The sequence below is a fragment of the Fundulus heteroclitus genome, chromosome 2 (assembly GCF_011125445.2).
Source record: "Fundulus heteroclitus isolate FHET01 chromosome 2, MU-UCD_Fhet_4.1, whole genome shotgun sequence".
Classification (NCBI taxonomy): domain Eukaryota; kingdom Metazoa; phylum Chordata; class Actinopteri; order Cyprinodontiformes; family Fundulidae; genus Fundulus; species Fundulus heteroclitus.
Genome location: NC_046362.1, coordinates 1,332,718 through 1,351,757, shown reverse-complemented (window position 1 = coordinate 1,351,757; position 19,040 = coordinate 1,332,718). Strand labels below are relative to the sequence as shown.

At 39.1% G+C, this 19,040-nt stretch overlaps 1 protein-coding gene across 3 annotated transcripts in view; it reads left to right on the top strand.

The window, feature by feature from the left end:
• aass (aminoadipate-semialdehyde synthase) overlaps positions 1 to 19,040 on the top strand; it is a 59,158-nt gene that overhangs the window by 22,918 nt on the left and 17,200 nt on the right. For all 3 annotated transcript variants that reach the window (XM_021322747.2, XM_021322750.2, XM_021322749.2), the window contains exons 13-19: positions 634 to 701; positions 12,047 to 12,168; positions 12,701 to 12,830; positions 13,051 to 13,161; positions 13,940 to 14,048; positions 14,156 to 14,296; positions 14,393 to 14,560. In XM_021322747.2, coding sequence (XP_021178422.2) covers positions 634 to 701; positions 12,047 to 12,168; positions 12,701 to 12,830; positions 13,051 to 13,161; positions 13,940 to 14,048; positions 14,156 to 14,296; positions 14,393 to 14,560 — 849 coding nt within the window. The remainder of the gene's footprint in view (positions 1 to 633; positions 702 to 12,046; positions 12,169 to 12,700; positions 12,831 to 13,050; positions 13,162 to 13,939; positions 14,049 to 14,155; positions 14,297 to 14,392; positions 14,561 to 19,040) is intronic.

The following is a 19,040-nucleotide window of genomic DNA, read 5'->3' as shown; positions in this document are numbered from 1 at the left end:
GTACGTTTATGCATTTGGCAGATGGTTGTATCCAGAGTGACCTAGAAATGAGGATATAACATTGCAAAACATACAGAAAACTTCATAAGGCCTAAAAACTATTGATCCTGACCAGTTTGTTTTCATAAAAATGGAATCTGGATCATTGAAAGGATGATGTAGAGAAATTATGTAGTTGGTAAATTTAGTTTTAATATGGTTAGGTACTTTTTTAAGTCACTATGTTGCATTTCTGTGGGTTTGCTCCAGCTGCCAGCTTACCTTTCGGTTGTCATCTTTGTTTTCCCTCTGGGAACACATTGTTCTTCTATCTGGACAAAACCAGCAAGTTATTCTGCTACCATGAGAGGTGGCTGGAATAAGGACAGACTTGTCTTTTATAAGAAGGACCTTTATGTGTGTTCTGTGATTCCATATTGGAAGCAGATGGATGAGTGAACTGTGTGCCTGAGCAGCTGCCAGCGCATGAGCAAAAAACAGCCCTAGTCTCCAGACAACAAGTTTACAAATAGTCTCTTTATGTACTTCTGTATTAAGCTTCATTTAATTTTTCATTGTGATGACTGGATATAATAAAGTCTTTTCTTTTAATTTTGATTTAATTTGACCATTGAAACGTGCTCATTTCCCCAGGCCATCATCACCTCTAATGGAGCACTCACCCCAAAGTTTGAGTACATCGAGAAAATGAGAGAGAAAAGGTACGTCTTAGTCTTCATCATTTAAAGTTGTTAATTTCTGGTTTTAGAAGTAACCTGTACTGAATTTTTCCAGCTAACCACTGTAATTTAAACACTAGTGTCAGCAAGCCAGTAGTTCTGAAGGCCTTAGTCTGACACCTTGTTGTTCCAGCACAGTGTTGCCCTTTTGCAGCATTGCAGCAGCTGGACTTTGACCTTCAACCAAGAGGGTCTAGAGCTGCCGTAATCTTTTAAACCTCAGCTTCCAAAACAATAACTTCCAGTTTTCTTGGGCAGTCATTTCCGTTTTGTTCGTAATGCAAAGCCACTTCATAATCTAATCTAAATATATTCTTTGTTCAAACAATTTCTCTTTAATCATCTCATGTCAGTCCTATATTGTCCTTCCAATCAGTAGACAATGTATGCAGAGTTTTTCCATGCATGTTGTCGTTTCATCAAATACACACACATGTATTGATCTGTTCAGGTTTTGCAATTGACTTATTTCGACCACATTGTTGCACTTAAAATTATGACAAGCCTGATGTGGTAAGGAATAACCTAGCTAAGGGGTACAGCAATGAACCAGTATAAGAACAGCTTCTGGTTGTTGCCTCTCTGTCCAGACTATCCCCCTAATACTCCAGTTTCTGTCTGAGTCTTCACAGCTGCTTAAGACCCATTTTAGTTCTTACTGTATGCACTTGAATATACACTTTGGTGTTTTTACTTGAATTAACCTTCTTTTGATACCAGAGTAGTTTTCTGGGACTTGTCTATTACCCCTAATGCTGCGTTCAAACCAAATACGATTTGAGTGTCTATTTTACATGCAAAGTCTGTGGTTGGTGCGCATCAAGGAGCGTTAAGAGGTGCGTTTCACCCAGTGGGTGCAGCGTGTTTTGAGATTTGAAGTGTCTGAACGTCCAAAGCAGCAGATGCTCAATTTGGAAAATCTAAACTTTTGCACCTGGATGCAGAGTGTCAGTCAATCAGAGAGACTCCCCTATGGGACGTAGTGGCAGATTTTCTGACGAGGTGGAACGACCAATAAAAAGTCAGAAAGTCAACGGTGAAGGTCAAACTGATCGTTGCTGTTGGTGCTCCTCCTATTGTCTGTGATCAGTTATCACTACAGAGACCATAAAGGATATTGCCTAGAGGAGGATTAGAGTGAAAGTTGGAATCTTGGGTAAGTTATCGAACTTTTACCACAGCAAATATTTCCCTGCATTTGAGGAAATGAACAGGGTAGCTCTTCCCAACGCACTTGAGACCAGTCTGTCCACGCTTTGCTCAGAGAGTCAAATGCCCTGCAAAAGCGTCCAAGTTGAGGCTTTGGACATTTTGACGCTCCAGTCGTGTTTGGTCTGAATGCAGCATAATAGTCCGAGTGATGACTGTGAAGCTCCTCAGCCTAACCTGCTGACTTCTGTCAGTCAGGGAGTTTTTGTGATCCACTGACAGGTGGAGGCTAGCACAGTGAGCTGGGTGAGATAATGGTGTTTAAACGCACTGCTGAAATCCACAAACAGGATCCTTGCATATGTCCCTGGAGCATTGAGGTGATAAAGGATGTAATGTCCCAAGCTGACTACATCATCCACTGACCTGTTAGCCTTGTATACAAACTGCAAGGAGTCCAGCAAGGATCCTGTGATGCGTTTCAGATGGACCAAAACCAGTCTTTCAAAGCACTTCATTGCTACATATGTCAGTGTGACAGGTTTGCAGTCATTTATTCTAGAGATGGAGGGTTTTTGGGCGGCTGAGAGGATTGTAGAGCATTTGAAGCAGGAGCGAATTTGCACAGCTCCAGTGATTTGTTATATGATTTGTGCAGATTTTCATTATTGACTACACTTATTAATTCCAGTGGAGTTTGTGGTGACATGGTTCCAAATATCTGTTTTCTGAGTTAATATTTCTAGCATTTTGTTTCAGCCATCTTCAAGTTCACATTTTCAGTTTACATGAGCAATCGGTGTTTCTTTGACAAACCATTTTTACATTCAAATACATTATTAAAATCATCTAACCCACAGTGTCCCCCCCCCCCCTCCACCTTGGCATTGTAGTAAATAATTAAACATCTGTAAGTGTTATTAGCCTTTCTAAATAGCGCCAGATCGCTTTCTGAGCTGTTTGTCTCTAGGCCATGGGTAAAAGTTCTCGGTCGCTGCGACAGATTTCAGTTAATTGGAAAATGAGAGCAAAAAATAGATCCACTTGGTTCCGTTTACACTTTTTATTCAAGGTTTTAGACTGAAGCTGCTCTCAACCAATGAAAACTGGCAGAGCCAGGACATTAGCCAATCAGAAAGAGACTAGGGTGGGTATGAGGTTTGTCGGTGTTCCATCATTTTAACTTTTGGAAGAAAATACTGACCACAGATGGCGTGAATGAAAGTAGTGGTGGTTAAACGTTTTCTTTGGATTCATGCGAACCAGCAGCTCAGAAAGTTCCAACACCTGAGAACAACTTCCTCGGTAAGTGTCTATCGCTGTTGGTCCCTCTTGTAATCAGTGGCATTTCCACCTGTGGCCACGTGATCTGTCAGTGTTTATTCCCTGGCTTCCATTAACGTACCTGATTGCTATTATGTTTTTATTTAAAACACGGACAACAGTAGAGCGCTACCTCAGTCTAATTTAGCATGGTTGAAGAAGGGTTGGATATCAACCGATGACTGCAGTGTTAAGTTTAAATTGGATGCTTGGCTAAGAGAAAGGGATGAGAATGGTAAGATTGTTGGTCGTTATGCAAAAAGCTGAGGCTGTGAAACCAGGGCACCAGATTGTGCGGGACTGTCCCCCATTTTTCACCGTTGTCCCACAACCTGAAACAGTGTCAGAGTCGGAAAAAAATATAATCCACATGCTAGTGAAACTTAACTAAACTACTAAGCAAAATGAAGATAAAAAAGAAGCTAAGCTAAGGAACTATTTACATGCAAAATAAATAAAAGACAAAACAAAAGTGGTTGAGAAGAAATTCTGTGAATCCTGGTTCACTGCAGATCTGATTTAAAGAACATGGTATGGAGTTAAATTAGCTTGACTAATTCAGAACAACATTTGGCATGTTTTCAACCCATTCAAAATGCAAATCCCGAGTTACACAAAACATTATTTGAGGAAATAACATTTTAAAGAATTATTTTCTTGGTAAGAATCTGTAAACTTTATGAACGCTCGATTTTATTAATGCGATTCTACCTCGGGGAGCTAGGGGTCGATGCAGCAACCGGTCGCTAAAATTGGTTACTCCTAAAGTTAAACAACATTAATATTCCATATTAATGCGGTAATAAGGCTCATAGCACAATCGAACAATGGCGGAGCGAAATTAACAAGTCTTCTGCTTTAAAACAAGCCCTTTTTGAATGTCCGGAACCGGTAGTTACCAGAAACTAACTAGCATTTTGGCTAGCGGATTTCAGCACTAACATTAAAGACTTCAGCTTTATTTTTAGTCATAATGAGTGGGCTGGATAACATAAACATTAATATCCCATCAATGTATGAAACTCTTGTGGAGATAACGTTTGTTATAACCATAAAAACACACTCGAATCATATCGGCAATGACATGATACAGAATATTAGCATGAGCTACGCCCGTTTGCTCTTTGTGTTTAAAAACACCATGTACGCATTACGCAAACATTTCCAAATTAACCATTTACTCTCCCTGCCTCAATTCTGTCAGACCTGTCGGTGTCTCGTGCAAGTTTGGTCCACTTTGGCCATCCAAGGAAGGAAGCAGTGATCCAGGGAAAACTGTTGGTCTTTCCAGCAGCAGACATGCAGCTCTGCGGCTATGAGCTAACTGAAAGCGTGGTAGGGGCAGGCAGCTTGGGCCGATATCCTCCATGCAGCATTCTCCGATCTCTCAGCTTGTCTGGTGAGGGAAGGTGACCGATCTACGTTGTCTTGAGTTCGCTTTCCTGCAACAGCTGACAAAAATAAACAAAGCTGTTTCGGCATTCTGTACTTTGCAGCTGGTTTGCGCAGAAGTCAGAGTGCAACTTCGCTTCGATCTGGTCGATGAATCTCAGGATTCAGACGGATCCTCCATTCTGCAGAGGACGAGAATTTCCCCCTTTTTTGCTTAAATTATTAAATACAGACACCCTTATGGTTTGTAAATAGTAACAGTCCATCAATTTAGGTTTAGATGAAAAGGCTGTCAGTCTTAGGGAAATGTGTGTTTTTAGTTTCTGTGTTTTCACAAGGAAAACAAAAGGCCTCCATTTGATAATTTGTGCTAAAATATTAGTCTAATTATAGAACTGTGGCGAAAAGGTTTACAATTAACTTAAAATGCCAAAAACATCCAGTCAAGATTTTCACATTTGATATCCAAGTTTGTGGGGAAGATGTTCCCCACAAACTTGGTAAACGCTTATTGTAATGACTTTTCAGCTGCAACAAACAGATTCTGTTTTTGCTGAAAAGAAAACTGCCTGGCCCCGCTGGTAACAGCAGGGGTTACACTGCACCCTCCTCGGCAAGACCAGCCTGTCAGCGGGTCTCTGTCGCACCTGGAAAGTCCGAGCAGAATTAAAATCTGCACATAATCCTGAGGAACTGATGGCACAGATGAAGTTTGTGGGTGTACTTTCTTGCCTAAAAACATCTTACAACTACTTTTTGTGATACATGAAGGTTATAAAATCAATAGCTTTGTAAACTCAACTCCTTACTGTTCCTTACTCCATCCTTGTGGCGGACAGTTTTTCAAGCTGCACGCAACCCCAGCCCCTCAACACACCGAGAGAAAGCAAAGTAAGCCTCAGGCTTTTGAGTGGAAATGGAAAAGAGGCAATTGTGACCCTACACGTTCAATGCTGAACTAGACAGTATAGATGCTTTATTTGCTCTCAGCACCCATTGCAGCTGCAGCCAAGCAGGCTGCAGCTTTGACTATGATTGCAACCAAGAGAGAAAAATTATAATAAATAACATTAGTCAAGAATGAAGAAAAATCAAAAACAGAATTGATAAATAAAGTAGAAACTGATTAGGATGTTATATTCAGGTTGCTAAATGAATGTACTTCTGTTGTATATCTGTTTATTTTTTATTTTGGCAGCTAGAGTCTTATATTAACCCAGCTGGCTTGAAAAGATTTCAGGCTTCTAGAGGGGCACCTCAGTATGATCAGGGGCAGCAAGACGTACCCCTAAATCGTATTTGGGCCACCTCAAGACTTGATGAGCTTTCTTCTTACTTGACCCCAAGTATGATTTTTTTTTTTTTTTTTTTTTTTTTTTTTCCCTTCAGACAAGCTGTCCCACCAAAGTCTTAATCCATTTGATTAAGTTTTTCTCCTCAGGATATATAAACCTCCCAAGGGAACGTTTATCTTATGATAATTAAGCAGCCGAGTGCTTGACTGACCTCTAGTTAGTCATGCTGCGATCCATGCCTGTGTGTGGTGTCACTTCCAATTAGTGTGCAGTTGACGAGTCATGTGTGACTCCACAGAGCTTTGAGAGGCTTGGTGAAGGTAGTTAGGATAATAATGGTACAAGTCACTCTGAGTGATTATATCATCATGTTCATGCTATTGTTGTCTTGATGTTGAGATAATCCAGAATGCAAAATCGGCCTTTGAATGAAGGCAAAAGTTAAGAGAGTGTTTAAATTGTGACACTGTATATCTTGTTTGATAAATGTGATTACCACTCTCCTATTGAAGGTGTTGATGGTTGTATTCAGGCTATTCAAAAGACTATCTATTTTCGTTTTATTACAAATCTTCCATTCTTATCCATTCACTTGGATAATTATAGGCCCGTTTACACTACACTTAACTTAACTGAGCCGAGACCAGTCCGAGCTCGGTAACCAAGATAACTCTTGTGTGTAAATGGTCAGCAGACTGAACTGAACCGCGCTAGACATAACCGGACCACGCTAAATGCAGACCAGTCCCTGGGGAGGTCTCGGACTGTTTTTTTTTTATTTATTTTTTTTATCCCGATTATCTGATAACAAAGAGCGCATGAGCAGACAGCGTCATCCCAGTCAGCTGTCTGCGTTTTTTCCGGCGTGTCTGGCTGCACGTCCCGAGTCACACTCCATTCAGACAAATTTCAGACATTCATAATAATACTAGCTTCCTTACCATGCCACACGATTTCCAGTGATGATTCTGCTTAGCAGTGTGATGAACCTCAGAGTCTGTCGTTGTTTCCTGCGTCTGTAAATCCGTATTAGACGTTTGTTTGTCTTATCCACGTCCCAAAAGCCGACTCTGTCCAACCATAACATCCTGAATGTTACGGGCGCCGCCATTCTGATTTGCTTTGTCCTGCCTTCAATCCCAGAGAGCAGTAGTCACTAGGAGGCGAGGAGCAACCAAGGAACCGAGATAAGCTTGGTGTGTAAACGGTCGGCTCGGCTTGGTTAACTGATCCAAGCTCGGACTGGTCTCGGCATGGATCGGTTTAACAAGGGTAGTGTAAATGGGGCTTAAGTGGGTACTTTTAGTAATCTTTAATTGCTGTATGGTTAGCCTAACCCTTTACACTTTTACCTGTTTTTTTTTTTCTGCAACATCTCATAAAATTTCCATACCTGAATGACACACAGTTCTGTTTATTAGGTGGAAGATCGGATACTAAATGTTTTTTTTTTTTTTGAGGATGAAAAGACCTTGTTCTATGTATGAAGGTGGATATTCCCCTCACACTAAAGTGCTGTTTTTAATTGAAGAACATGTATTTTTATAATTTCACCATAAAACTAACCAATTTTGAAATGATGTATGTATTTAACATGGTGCTTTTTTTTTCTTTTTAGGAGTAAAAGTAGAAATGTGTTAAAGGTGCTTTCAGCTAAATGAATGTGTTGAGTTTCTCACAAAATCATATTTTTAATCAGTCAATGTCTTTTTCACTTATAATGTGACATGCCTTGTCTTGTATTTTGGATAAACCCCCAGTTTTTTAATAGCAGTCTTTACAGTGTCATGGTATATACTGTATATGAATATTTGGCTTGTGTCTTTACTTCTACCTGATTGACACATTTGTCTAGTCAGAGCCTTTGGAGCTTTTGTCACTTGTCTGTGAATCAGGCCTCAACCTAAAGGATGCAAATGTGTGAAAGATTCTACTAGAACTGAACTGTATTTCTTGCTGATCCCATTTACTATATTTAAGACCAGTTATTTGGCCATGATTCAAACTATATGGTCATAAGCATGACAGTTCACCAGTGCATCAAGCAAGCTCATTAAAGACATGGATGGACAAATATGGTGTGGGTGAACTAGACTAGCCAGGACAGATTCCTGACCTAAACCTGATAGAGCACCTTTAAAATGATTTGGAGCTGAAATTGTAAGTCAGTCCTTCCTGTCCAATATTAGTGACACATATAAATATGTTCCTGGAAGAGTGGTCAAAATGTCCCATGAACACATTGCTAATCACTGTGGACAGCTTTTACAGAAGAGTTGAAGCTGTTTTAACTGCAAAGGTTCATATGTGTGTAAAGGCTGAAGAGCGAATACTTTTGTCAATGTGCTTTGCCACAATATCTGTTCAGCATGGATATTGTGATCAAGTGTATCAAATATCATTAGCGACCTTCACCAGAGCTGTTTCAGTGCTATGATGAGCTCTGAAGCCTGACTGAAACTCTTCAAATAGGTCATTTAGGGCTGTCAAAATAACGCGTTAATTTCGATTAAATAATAAAAAATAAACGATAAAAAAAATAACGCAGATTAATCAATGTCGTATAGCAGGGGTTTTCAATAGGTGAGGCGCGCCTCCCCTGGGGTGCGCCAAAGAGTCACAGGGGAGGCGCATGAAGACAGAGAAGAAGACAGTGCTGCCGCTCAACTATGTAGCGATATTCGTGCCCTATGTTTGAGCTCGCAGGAACCAATCCAAGCGCACAGTGAAACAACTCTCAACGTTCAAAACCGGTCTGGCATGGTCTGAAAAACTCTTCTCAACCCACTGTCCTCGCGGTGAGTTCCATCTCTGATCGCGCGCTACTTTGCTCGCGCACACCTGCTCATTCCACGCTCAACACCAGCTGTGCGCTCGCTCGGCTGTTAAAGCCAATCACAGACAGTTTTTTTCCCATCCAATCAGAGTATGGCTTGCAAATAATGCATTCAGATGAATTAAATCAAAATGCTGCAGCCTTTGGCAGAAATTACTAAACATTACCGTGGGATTAAAGAAAAACAAATAAGTGTAATATTTTAGCCTAAAATATTTAAGCTAAAGTATTTAGACTAAAATATTAGAGTTACTAAGTGAGGTGTGAAAAATGTTTTTGTCTCTTTTCTTGCCAGCTTTTGGGAGGTGATGCAAAAGTTTATTCTGATCATAATCATCATGAATGTCATCATTATTTAAAGAGCACTTTAACACGAGGTAAAACAAAGTGCCAAACATCAGAAATACATCAGATAAGAGATGACTAATAAAATGCTTGTTTGTTAAAATAGCACTAGGTCTAAATTGTGTATAATTAGCCTAAAAAGTAGATTGGAATATGTTGACGTCTGTTAAATTCAGGTTATCTTTTTTATTATTATTTCAGTTGACGTCTCCTGTTGACGTGAGTTCAGTTTGACATTGGCATCTGTTTAGTTCAGTTTGTCTGCTGTTGAAAACAGCACTTTACTGTATCTAATGCTGATTATTCATTGAATCATTTGAATTTAAATATTTAAAATACTTTCACAGCAAAGATTATATGCGATAATTTAGATTAATTAATTATAGAGTATGTAATTAATTAGATACATTTTTTTAATCGATTGACAGCCCTAAGGTCATTACTTCGTAAGTGTTCACATACTTGAATAGCAACTACTTTCTCAAGAATTTTAGATACAAAAAGATTAGTTAGGTCTGTAATTTATTAAGTAATTTTGATCAAGAGGGTTTAAAAAAAGGTTTAATAAAACTTTAAAAGCCTGTGGCACATATCCATTTACTAAGGATAGATTAATCATGTCTAAAATGGGGGCATTAATCAAAGGGAATACTTCCTTAAATAACTTGGTTGGTATTGGGTCTAACATACAAGTTGAACGTTTAGATGAAGCAAAAATTGTAGATACCTCTGAAAGCTCTACTGCATCTAAACAGTCCAAGCACCAATCACATTTTAAAGATTCATCCAATGCTGCCTCACTTTCTGAGGATAATGTAATCATGTTTGATTCATATTTTCAATAGAATCAATTTTATTTATGAAGAATGCCATAAAGTCATTACTGCTTAGAGCTAAGGGAATGGATGGATCAACAGAGTTTTGCAACTGTACTAAAGAGAAACCTAGAATTATTTTTGATCTTGTCTGTTAATGATGGAAAATATGCTTCTCTAAATCTTTGAAGGGTCTTTTTACACAACAGTAGACTGCTTTAGGTGGGATTTGAGGGGAGTGGTGGCCTAGTGGTTAGAGCAGTGCGCTTGCGCTCTGAGAAGGTTCGATCCCCACAGCCTGCACTCTGGGTCCCTGAGCAAGACCCCTAACCCCTGATTGCTCACCAGGCGCCGCACAGTGGCAGCCCACTGCTCCCCAAGGGGATGAGTTAAGATGCAGAATTGACTTTCTCCATTGTGAGATCAATAAAGTTCAAATATTATTATTAGGATTCCTCTAGATGTGTAGAGCTCCATTCTTTCTCCAATTTCCTAACATTGTGCTTCAAAGAACGCAGCTCTAAATGAAACCAGGGAGCCAGCTTCCTATGAATAATTACCTTCTTTTTCAATGGGTTTATGTTATCTAATGCAAAACTTAATGATGAAATACCACCATCAACAAAAGCATCAATTTGTGAAAGGGAAGAAATAACATCCCTAACATTAAAAGGGGGACAGACTCTTTAAAGTGATAAGTATCTGATATGGCTTTACTATGATGAAACCCACTTTTGGGGGTGGAGAACTTAAATTGAAGTCAAAGGTTATTAAAAAGGGGTATGAATAGAGTTGTGAGGAAATGCTGTTAATTCTTCTTAATTAATGCCATTTGTCAGCGCAAGGTCCAAAGTATGAAGGCAGGAACGCATCGGTTTATGTACATTTTTAGCGAAACCAATTGAATCAAAGATTGTATTAAACGCCTCAATAAGGTCATCACATTTTGTGTCAACATGAATATTAAGACATTCAGCTATTAATAAGCTTGTCAGTGTTTGACACTAAATCAGATAAAAAGTCTGAGAACTGACCTAGGAACTGCCCTGCAAAAACAGAACTAAAAATAAAATTTTCTTTAAATGAGTGTATTTGTCCGTGATTTGAGCAGGTAAATAAGATGATTTGCCAATAGAATAAGATTTTTCCACTTAAAATTGGAACAATTCATCTCCATCTTATTTCAAGTGCAGGATGTCTAATTATCTTATTTTAGAGGCAAAGATACTCATTCAATTGGCAGATAATCTTATTTACTGGCTCAAATCAAGGACAAATAGACTAACTCTAAGAACATTTTACTTGTTTTTAGATCCGTTTTTGCAGTGTGGGAGTAAGGGCCTGATGGACGGTACAGAACAACAAATAGAACAGGCTTTATTGCTTTGCAGTTTGGATGAGGGAAACTAAGGGTTCAATATTCAAAAGAATTGCAGTTATTAATTGGCCTGGGACTAATTGATAAGACTGAAAGATGGTTGCTACTTCTCCTCGTCCCGTATTTCTGGGATTTTGGAAATAAATAGATGGAGTGGACTCATTTATACTAACCAAGTCCTCTCGCAGCCTAGTTTCTGTGAGACAAAATAAATCAATGTGGTTCTCAGAAATCAATTCATTAAGTAACAGTGTTTGGAGGGAGATATCTTATATTTAATAAATCACATTTAATAGTTTTATTTTTTTGGTTCAACTTGAGTCGTATTGATTTCTATGAGATTTTTATGATGTGCTCCTTTTAGATCAGTGTATAATGTATTTAGTTTTGGCCGTGAGCAAGACACTGTCATTATTTTAATGGGGTAAGACAGTGACAGTGTTTTAAGATGTCTTACGTTTTAAACAACACACCTCTCAGGGTCCTGGTCTGGACCCTGGGTTGTCAGCATTTTGGAGAACTAATAAATCTTGCCAGGTTCCTAGAAAGAAGAGTTGCACCATCCAAAGTGGGATATATGCTGTCTCCCCGGATCAGACCAAGTTCTCCCCAGAAAGTTTGCCAGTTACCAGTGTAGCCCACGTTGTTTTCAGGACACCACCTAGACAACCAGTGGTTGAACGATGACATGCAGCTAACCCCTAGGTCAGGCCGTAGAAAGGACTGAAAAATTAATAGAAGTCAGTGCAAAGTTCTCAGAACGATACCAAGACCAATGTGTGTGCGTGTTTTAGGGAGAAGGCTCAAATCCTGAAGAGAACTGGCATGAAGAGAGTTCTGCTGCTCGGCTCAGGTTACGTCTCTGGGCCTGTTGTTGAGTATCTGACCCGGGATGAGAAAACACAGGTCACTGTTGGTGAGTACCAAAGTTGAGTATTGGTGTCTTGTAACACTTGAGGATCAACTCACTATCTTTGCCTGAAACCCAATCTTACCTAAAAAAAGAACATCTCAGGTGTCTCGTTAAATCAGTTTTAAAGATCAGTCTCAGTCAGGCTGTTGTCATGAAATCAATGGTGTCTGCTGACCTTCACTCACTCTGCTTACTGGTCTTTGGATGCTACAGCATGTAACTTCTTGCCAATGTTTATGCCCTCTGGGACCTGTTCTAGATGGACCAGCTTATTCATACATGCAATACTATTACTGTGGTCTTTAGTTTGTATTTCATGCTGAATACACAATAAAACTAAATGTGATTCGAGTGTGAAATTATCTCACAGAGAATGGACCACATTTGCTATATAAATGTCCAAGGTTAAACCAACCCATTTTATTGATGAGCTCAATAAACACAGGCTATTTTCATGTATTCATCTAATCTAGTTGTTTATGTATTGTTAAAAAGGTACTCATTCCTCTGACTGTTATCTGCTTTTATTATGCAGTGTCTGTGGTTCTGAAACAGGCTGAGGATCTGGCAGCCAAGTATCCCAACACAATCCCTATCATGCTGGATGCCAGCAGCCAGGAGGGACACCTGGACTCTCTGGTCAAAGATCATGATCTGGTCATTAGGTACCAGCCCCCTGTTCACACTGCACAATTAAATAATGCAACCACAAGCTTTTCCATTCACCTCTAGTCTTTCTACCGTTGGTTTATAGCCAGTTTTCAGTTTTGTTTTTTTAGTTATATTGTTTTCTGTACAGTTTTGTCAAACTGTGACCTATTCCCACACTGCCAGACTATGCTAATAAATATCCTTCCAAACTTAAACTTTCCAACTGTGTTGCAGCATGCTGCCATACTCTTTCCATCCCCTTATTGCCAAACACTGCATCAGGAGGAAGGTGAACATGGTGACAGCCAGCTACCTGAGTCCTGCCATGAAGGACCTGCAAAGAAGGTGACCAACAGGAATCCCGTCCAGATTCGAATTATTTCCCAAGATCTCATAACCTTTTTCACTGCATCTTTTGTACAAGTGCTTCCAAATAGATGAAGAGGACAGTAGTTACACAGTAGTTTGTTTTCTGTAGAATCTCCACTGCACCTCTGATCTCTGGGTATTACTCAGTGAAGTACAGAATTATAAACACAGCTGGTGATATATAACGACCTGAAAGTGTTTCTTGACTTGGGGCCTTCTGATGTAGAAACAGAACTGCTAAAAACAAACACCTGTTTAGCCCTGGAACCAGTTTGGTGGGAAAGACACTTTTGCTGAATAATAAAAAAAAAAAAAAAAAAATATATATATATATATATATATATATATATATATATATATATATATATATATATATATATATATATATATATATATATATATATGCAATAGAACACAGTTTAAAGCATACAGGTGTGAGAGTTTTTCTCTGTGTGTGTGTGTGTGTTCTTGTACTTGCAGCTGAGCAAGAACATTTTTGCTAATTTTACCAGTAAGTTGAGGACAAAGTGAGGACCAAAAAAAGGTCCTCTCTTTTTTTTTTTTTTTTTCCTGGGCTATGGGTTAGGTTTAGGCCTAAGGTGTCAATTAGGTTCAGAGTTGGGTATAAACCAGTAAAGGTTATAGTGGAGGTCAGGGTTAGGGCATATAAAGGCCTGAAAATTAATGGAAGTCTATAGAAGTCAAGGCACGGTCCTCACTATGTACATTAAACAAGGAAGTGTGTGTGTGTTAGTGTGGAGGAGGCAGGCATCACCATTGTTAATGAGATGGGACTGGATCCAGGCATTGATCACATGCTGGCCATGAAGTGTATCGACCAGGCCAAAGCTGATGGCTGCACTGTGAGTCAGCTCACACACTGAAAGCGAAAACATCTGATCTGCAAATACGAAAGCCTCCTTCTCGGGCTGATCGGTTAAACACGCTGATGGTCCATGTGCTCCTGTAGGTGGAGTCCTACAGCTCGTTCTGTGGTGGGCTTCCTGCACCTGAGTGTTCAGATAATCCTCTTCGCTACAAGTTCAGCTGGAGTCCATATGGTGTCCTTCTAAACACCATCAGCCCGGCCATCTTTCTCAGAGACGGGGAGGTATCAAACTATCCGAAAGCCATAGAATGCATTTACATCTTCTGTTGCTGTTTGTCTTAAGGAAACGCCTCATGTGAAGGCCCTTGTCCCCTAAAGGTGGTGAGTATCCCAGCAGGAGGGGCTCTGATGGATTCTGCCACAACAATGGATTTCTTCCCAGGTTTCAACCTGGAGGGATTTCCCAACCGCGACAGCACCAAGTATGCCGAGCCGTACGGCATCCAGACAGCACACACACTCATCAGAGGAACCCTACGCTTCAAGGTAAAGCTTTCACACAAGCATGAAGCATCGTTCAAAGCATCATTTGGAGAACTAATGGATCAGTTGATTGATTATACTTTTTAGAACACAGTATTTTTAAAATATTGTGGCCACAGTGGTAAAATAAATGTAATAAAAAACTTTTACTATTTCAGTCTGTTAAAACATAGTAGTGATGGTTTTACGGTTCCTCCATAGGATTTGTTAAACAGAAGGTTTAGGATTATTTTCTATGGAGCTTTGAGTTTAAATGGCTTTACAAGTAGTAAAACCTTTATTTTCTTGATATCTTGTTCATAAGAGGATAAAGAGAAGAGCTTTTTATAGTTTAAAAGTTCCGTTATGGTCAGAATATACGCTATAATTTTATCACATCCCATATACTGGTATGAGTTAGTACAGAAGTTCTCTAATTGCAAGATACTGTCGAAACAAAAGCAAACCATTTTTAAGTCCAAGGATTTATCCTTCAAGTCCCAATAAAACAAACCAAATCCATTTTTTGGACAAGAATCTAAGTGGCAGAAACAAACAATAGATTGTACATGTATTATTTATTCTACAATAAAAAAGGGCCAAAATAGAAAAGCTGTTTTCATAAAGGGAAAACGTGACTCATTAGCTTGTAGCAGCAGCAGCTGCAGCTCTTAGCCATTATTCCTGTCTGAACTTGATGCACTTGTTTATTTGGAGGAATGCCGGCCCACTCTTCTTTGCAATGTTGCTTCAGTGCACTGACATTTATTTCTGCACCCCTCTCTTATGGTACCACAGCAGCATCCTAATGTGGTTGAGGTCTTAGGCCCATTCTACCAGACAGGACTGGTGTAACTGGGTCACGTTTCGTCACACACACTTTATCAGATCTGCCCACAGCTTTTCTCTGGCACTATGATCAGGGCTTTGTGACAGCCACTCCAGAATATCTTCTTAAACCACTTTGGTGGTTTGTTTAGGGTTAATGTCCATGTGGAAGACCTGTTTGTGCCCAAGTTTTAAATTGGCTGACAGCTTGGAGTATTGCCTAAGTATTTCCACTTGATGTTGTTGAAGTTCACAATGCAGTCTACTTGTATACGGTGCACCAGTCTTTCCTGCAACAAAACACCCCAATAAGATTCCGCCACCTCCTTACTTCACAGTTAGGACGCTGCTTTCAGCCTTGTGGGCTTCTCCCTCCCACGCACAATGTAATGATGGTCGTTTTGTCCAATCACATCAATTTTAGTTTCTTAAGGCAGTTGATATGTCTCCGAAATGTTGGTCTTTGTCCCCTAGTGCAGGGGTTTTCAAATTCATTGAATGTGAGACTCCCCTTGGAGTAGGTAAAGATAACCACGCCCCTCCCCCCAAATAAAAAAGAAAAACCCACAAACCTACCACACACAGGTCCCTGCAGCACATGCATCTTTCTTTTGTGTTCCTGGAATCCTGTGTTTCACAAACATCTGATAGCCCAATAAATGTTTTTTTATTGTATTTATTTTAACAAAGTACATCCATAAAAAAGGCCTATTCATAAAATCCATCCATCCAAATATTTCCATTTCACATGCTACTTTTACATCACGGACAGAGGGCCTATTTTTAAAGTTTAACTGTCATTAGAGCAAATTCATAAACTGACAAACTGAATTAAACAGACGCCAATGTCAAACTGAACTCACGTCAACAGGAGACGTCAGCTGAAATAATAATAAAAAAGAAAACCTGAATTTAACAGACGTCAACACATCCATATTCCAATTTACTTTTTAGGCTAATTATACACAATTTAAACCTATTGCTATTTTAACAACCAAGCATTTCATTATTATCTCTTATCTGATGTATTTCTGATGTATGGCACTTTGTTTTACCTCGTGTTAAAGTGCTCTTTAAATAATGACAACAATGATTATGATTATGATCAGAATAAACTTTTGCATCACCTCCCAGAAGCTGGAAAGAAAAGAGACATAAATATTTTTCACACCTCACTTAGTAACTCTAATATTGCAGCATTTTGATTTAATCCATCTGAATGCAGTATTTGCAAGCCATACTCTGATTGGATGGAAAAAAACATGTCTGTGATTGTCTGGTGGAGTGGACGGTTTTTGAAGTCGCAGGGCAGAAACAACCAAGCGAGCGCACAGCTGTTGTTGAACGTGGAATGAGCAGGTGCGCGCGAGCAAAGTTGCGCGCGAGCAGAGATGGAACTGAGCGCGAGGAAAGGAGGATGAGAAGAGTTTTTCAGAGTTGTGCGCGTGCCAGACCAGTTTTGAGCGTTGAGAGTTGTCTCACTGCGCGCTTGATTGGTTCCTGCGCACTTAGACAGAAGGCAAAAATATCGCTACATAGTATTTCACAGAGCTGAGCGGCAGCGCTTGTCACTACCCGATCCGTACCGGTAGCACGATCCGTACCATCAGCTCATTTGCGCAAGCGCGAACAGAGTAACTTCCGGGTCGCCAAAAAAAAAATAATTTAATTACGGTACTGAAAATACTTATTTCTATATTTAAATCATTAAATAATGCTAAACTATATTGTAAATAAGGCATTGAATACTTTTCTGAAAGAAATTTATACGTTTTACATTCTCTCCATAGTATTGCTTGACGTCATCATCGGATATGCTCCAGCATCCTGCAGTCCGGGAATCATTGCATAACGTTTATCTGTATTGTCTGAATGCACTCTGTTAGTTTTATTGCTTGTTCAAACAGGACTGGGAAAAAAAATATTTAATCCTTAATTATACGGTGAATTTCGTTATACAAATAATCTTGTTCTAAACATTTATTTTATTAGAAAGTTAAAATTATCGATTGAGAAATTAGTGCCCTCTGGTGTACACATCATAAACTAGAGAAGACCTCGTGATTATAGTGGCCGCATTGTTTTTGTTTTTTTGTTTTTTTACAACAACGAACAGGAAATAGAACAAAGAACACACACAAAGTGAATGCATACCTTATTAAAATACATTTATTAAGCACAAAATACATACATATGCAACTCAAATAAATGATTAAAAACAAACTTAAAAAAAATCAAAATCCAATACGTCTCTGTACTCCTATATGTGTTTATAGCTTGGGGTTTATGTACTTTAAGAAATGGTTTATATATTTTTATTTCCCTAACCACAACTGGGAAACATTTTTGCTATTAAAAAAAACAAAAAACAATGTATTTTTTATGTATTTGTTGTTTATTTTTTAGAATATGCATTACCCCCTGCCTCGAAAAAATACAAAGGAATAAAAATGTAAGAAAAAACAAAATATTTCCTACCGGAAGTTATTCTTTTCGCGCACGCGCAAATGAGCTGATGGTACGGATCGTGCTACCGGTACGGATCGGGTAGTGACAGCGCTTTCTTCTTCTTTCTTCTTCTGTCTTCTCGTGCCTCCCCTATGACTCGTTGGCGCCCCCCAAGGGAGGCGTGCCTCACCTATTGAAAACCACTGCCTTAGTGTATTTGCAAGTTGTAATTTGGTTCATTACATTGTTTTGGACTAATGGATTCTTCCTCTGAGTGGCTTTTCAGCCCATGTGGGCACAGGACTTGTTTTACTGTGATTAATAAGAGACTCTGACAAGGTCTTTATTTTTCATGGTCATGTTGAATCTCACCAATAGGCCATAGGCTGAAGCTGAAAATTAGGCTAGAAATAGGATTTCGCTCCACTAACCTGGGGACTACTTTTCGATAGCAGTTTTCCAATCTTAAATATGTACTCGAGCTGGGAAAAAAAAGTTCTCCATGGGATTCCTGCCAGTATTTGAGAAAATGGGTGCCAAAGGTGGCAGTTTACCCAAAAAAGTGACAAATTTGGGTTTTCTACCATTTTCAAACCCGTGTAACTTTTTTATTATTAAGGCGATTGGACAGAAAATTTTTATTCCCACAGACATTCATACTTAGAGCTTATAAAGCGGCAATGTTCTGCGTGCTTTAAGTAAGGAGTTATTCTAAATGAAAAAATACACTTTATTAACAATTTCACAATCTCCCACAATATATCTTTATTGCACATGAAAACTGCAATTCTTTGAATTTTCAATTGAAAAACCCTAATAGCAAGATATCCTTTTGTGTCTGGTTAACTAATAACTATGAAAAGTGGTGTGAATTTTATCACCTAGCAGACCAGTTACAATATTGGAAGCAAAATTTTAGGAAATAACTGAAACACAGCTAAAATTTGAACAATGAAAACTAGACACAAAGACATTTCTGTTTTTAAACAATGACTTTTGTTGGACCCAGCAAGAGATGTTAAACTTTTTAGGATCACTTCAGGTTGTTACAACTTGAGAATTACAATAGAAAACACAAAGAAATTATGAATCATCAAAATCACTTTCATCTAATTCAGAGTCTGGCATTTCATCAATGTTCTCCGATGTCTGGAGCGACAATTCATCAGGTGTAGCATCACGGTTCTCACAGTCCACACATTTGCAGGAAAAGGAACGAGACTTTTGC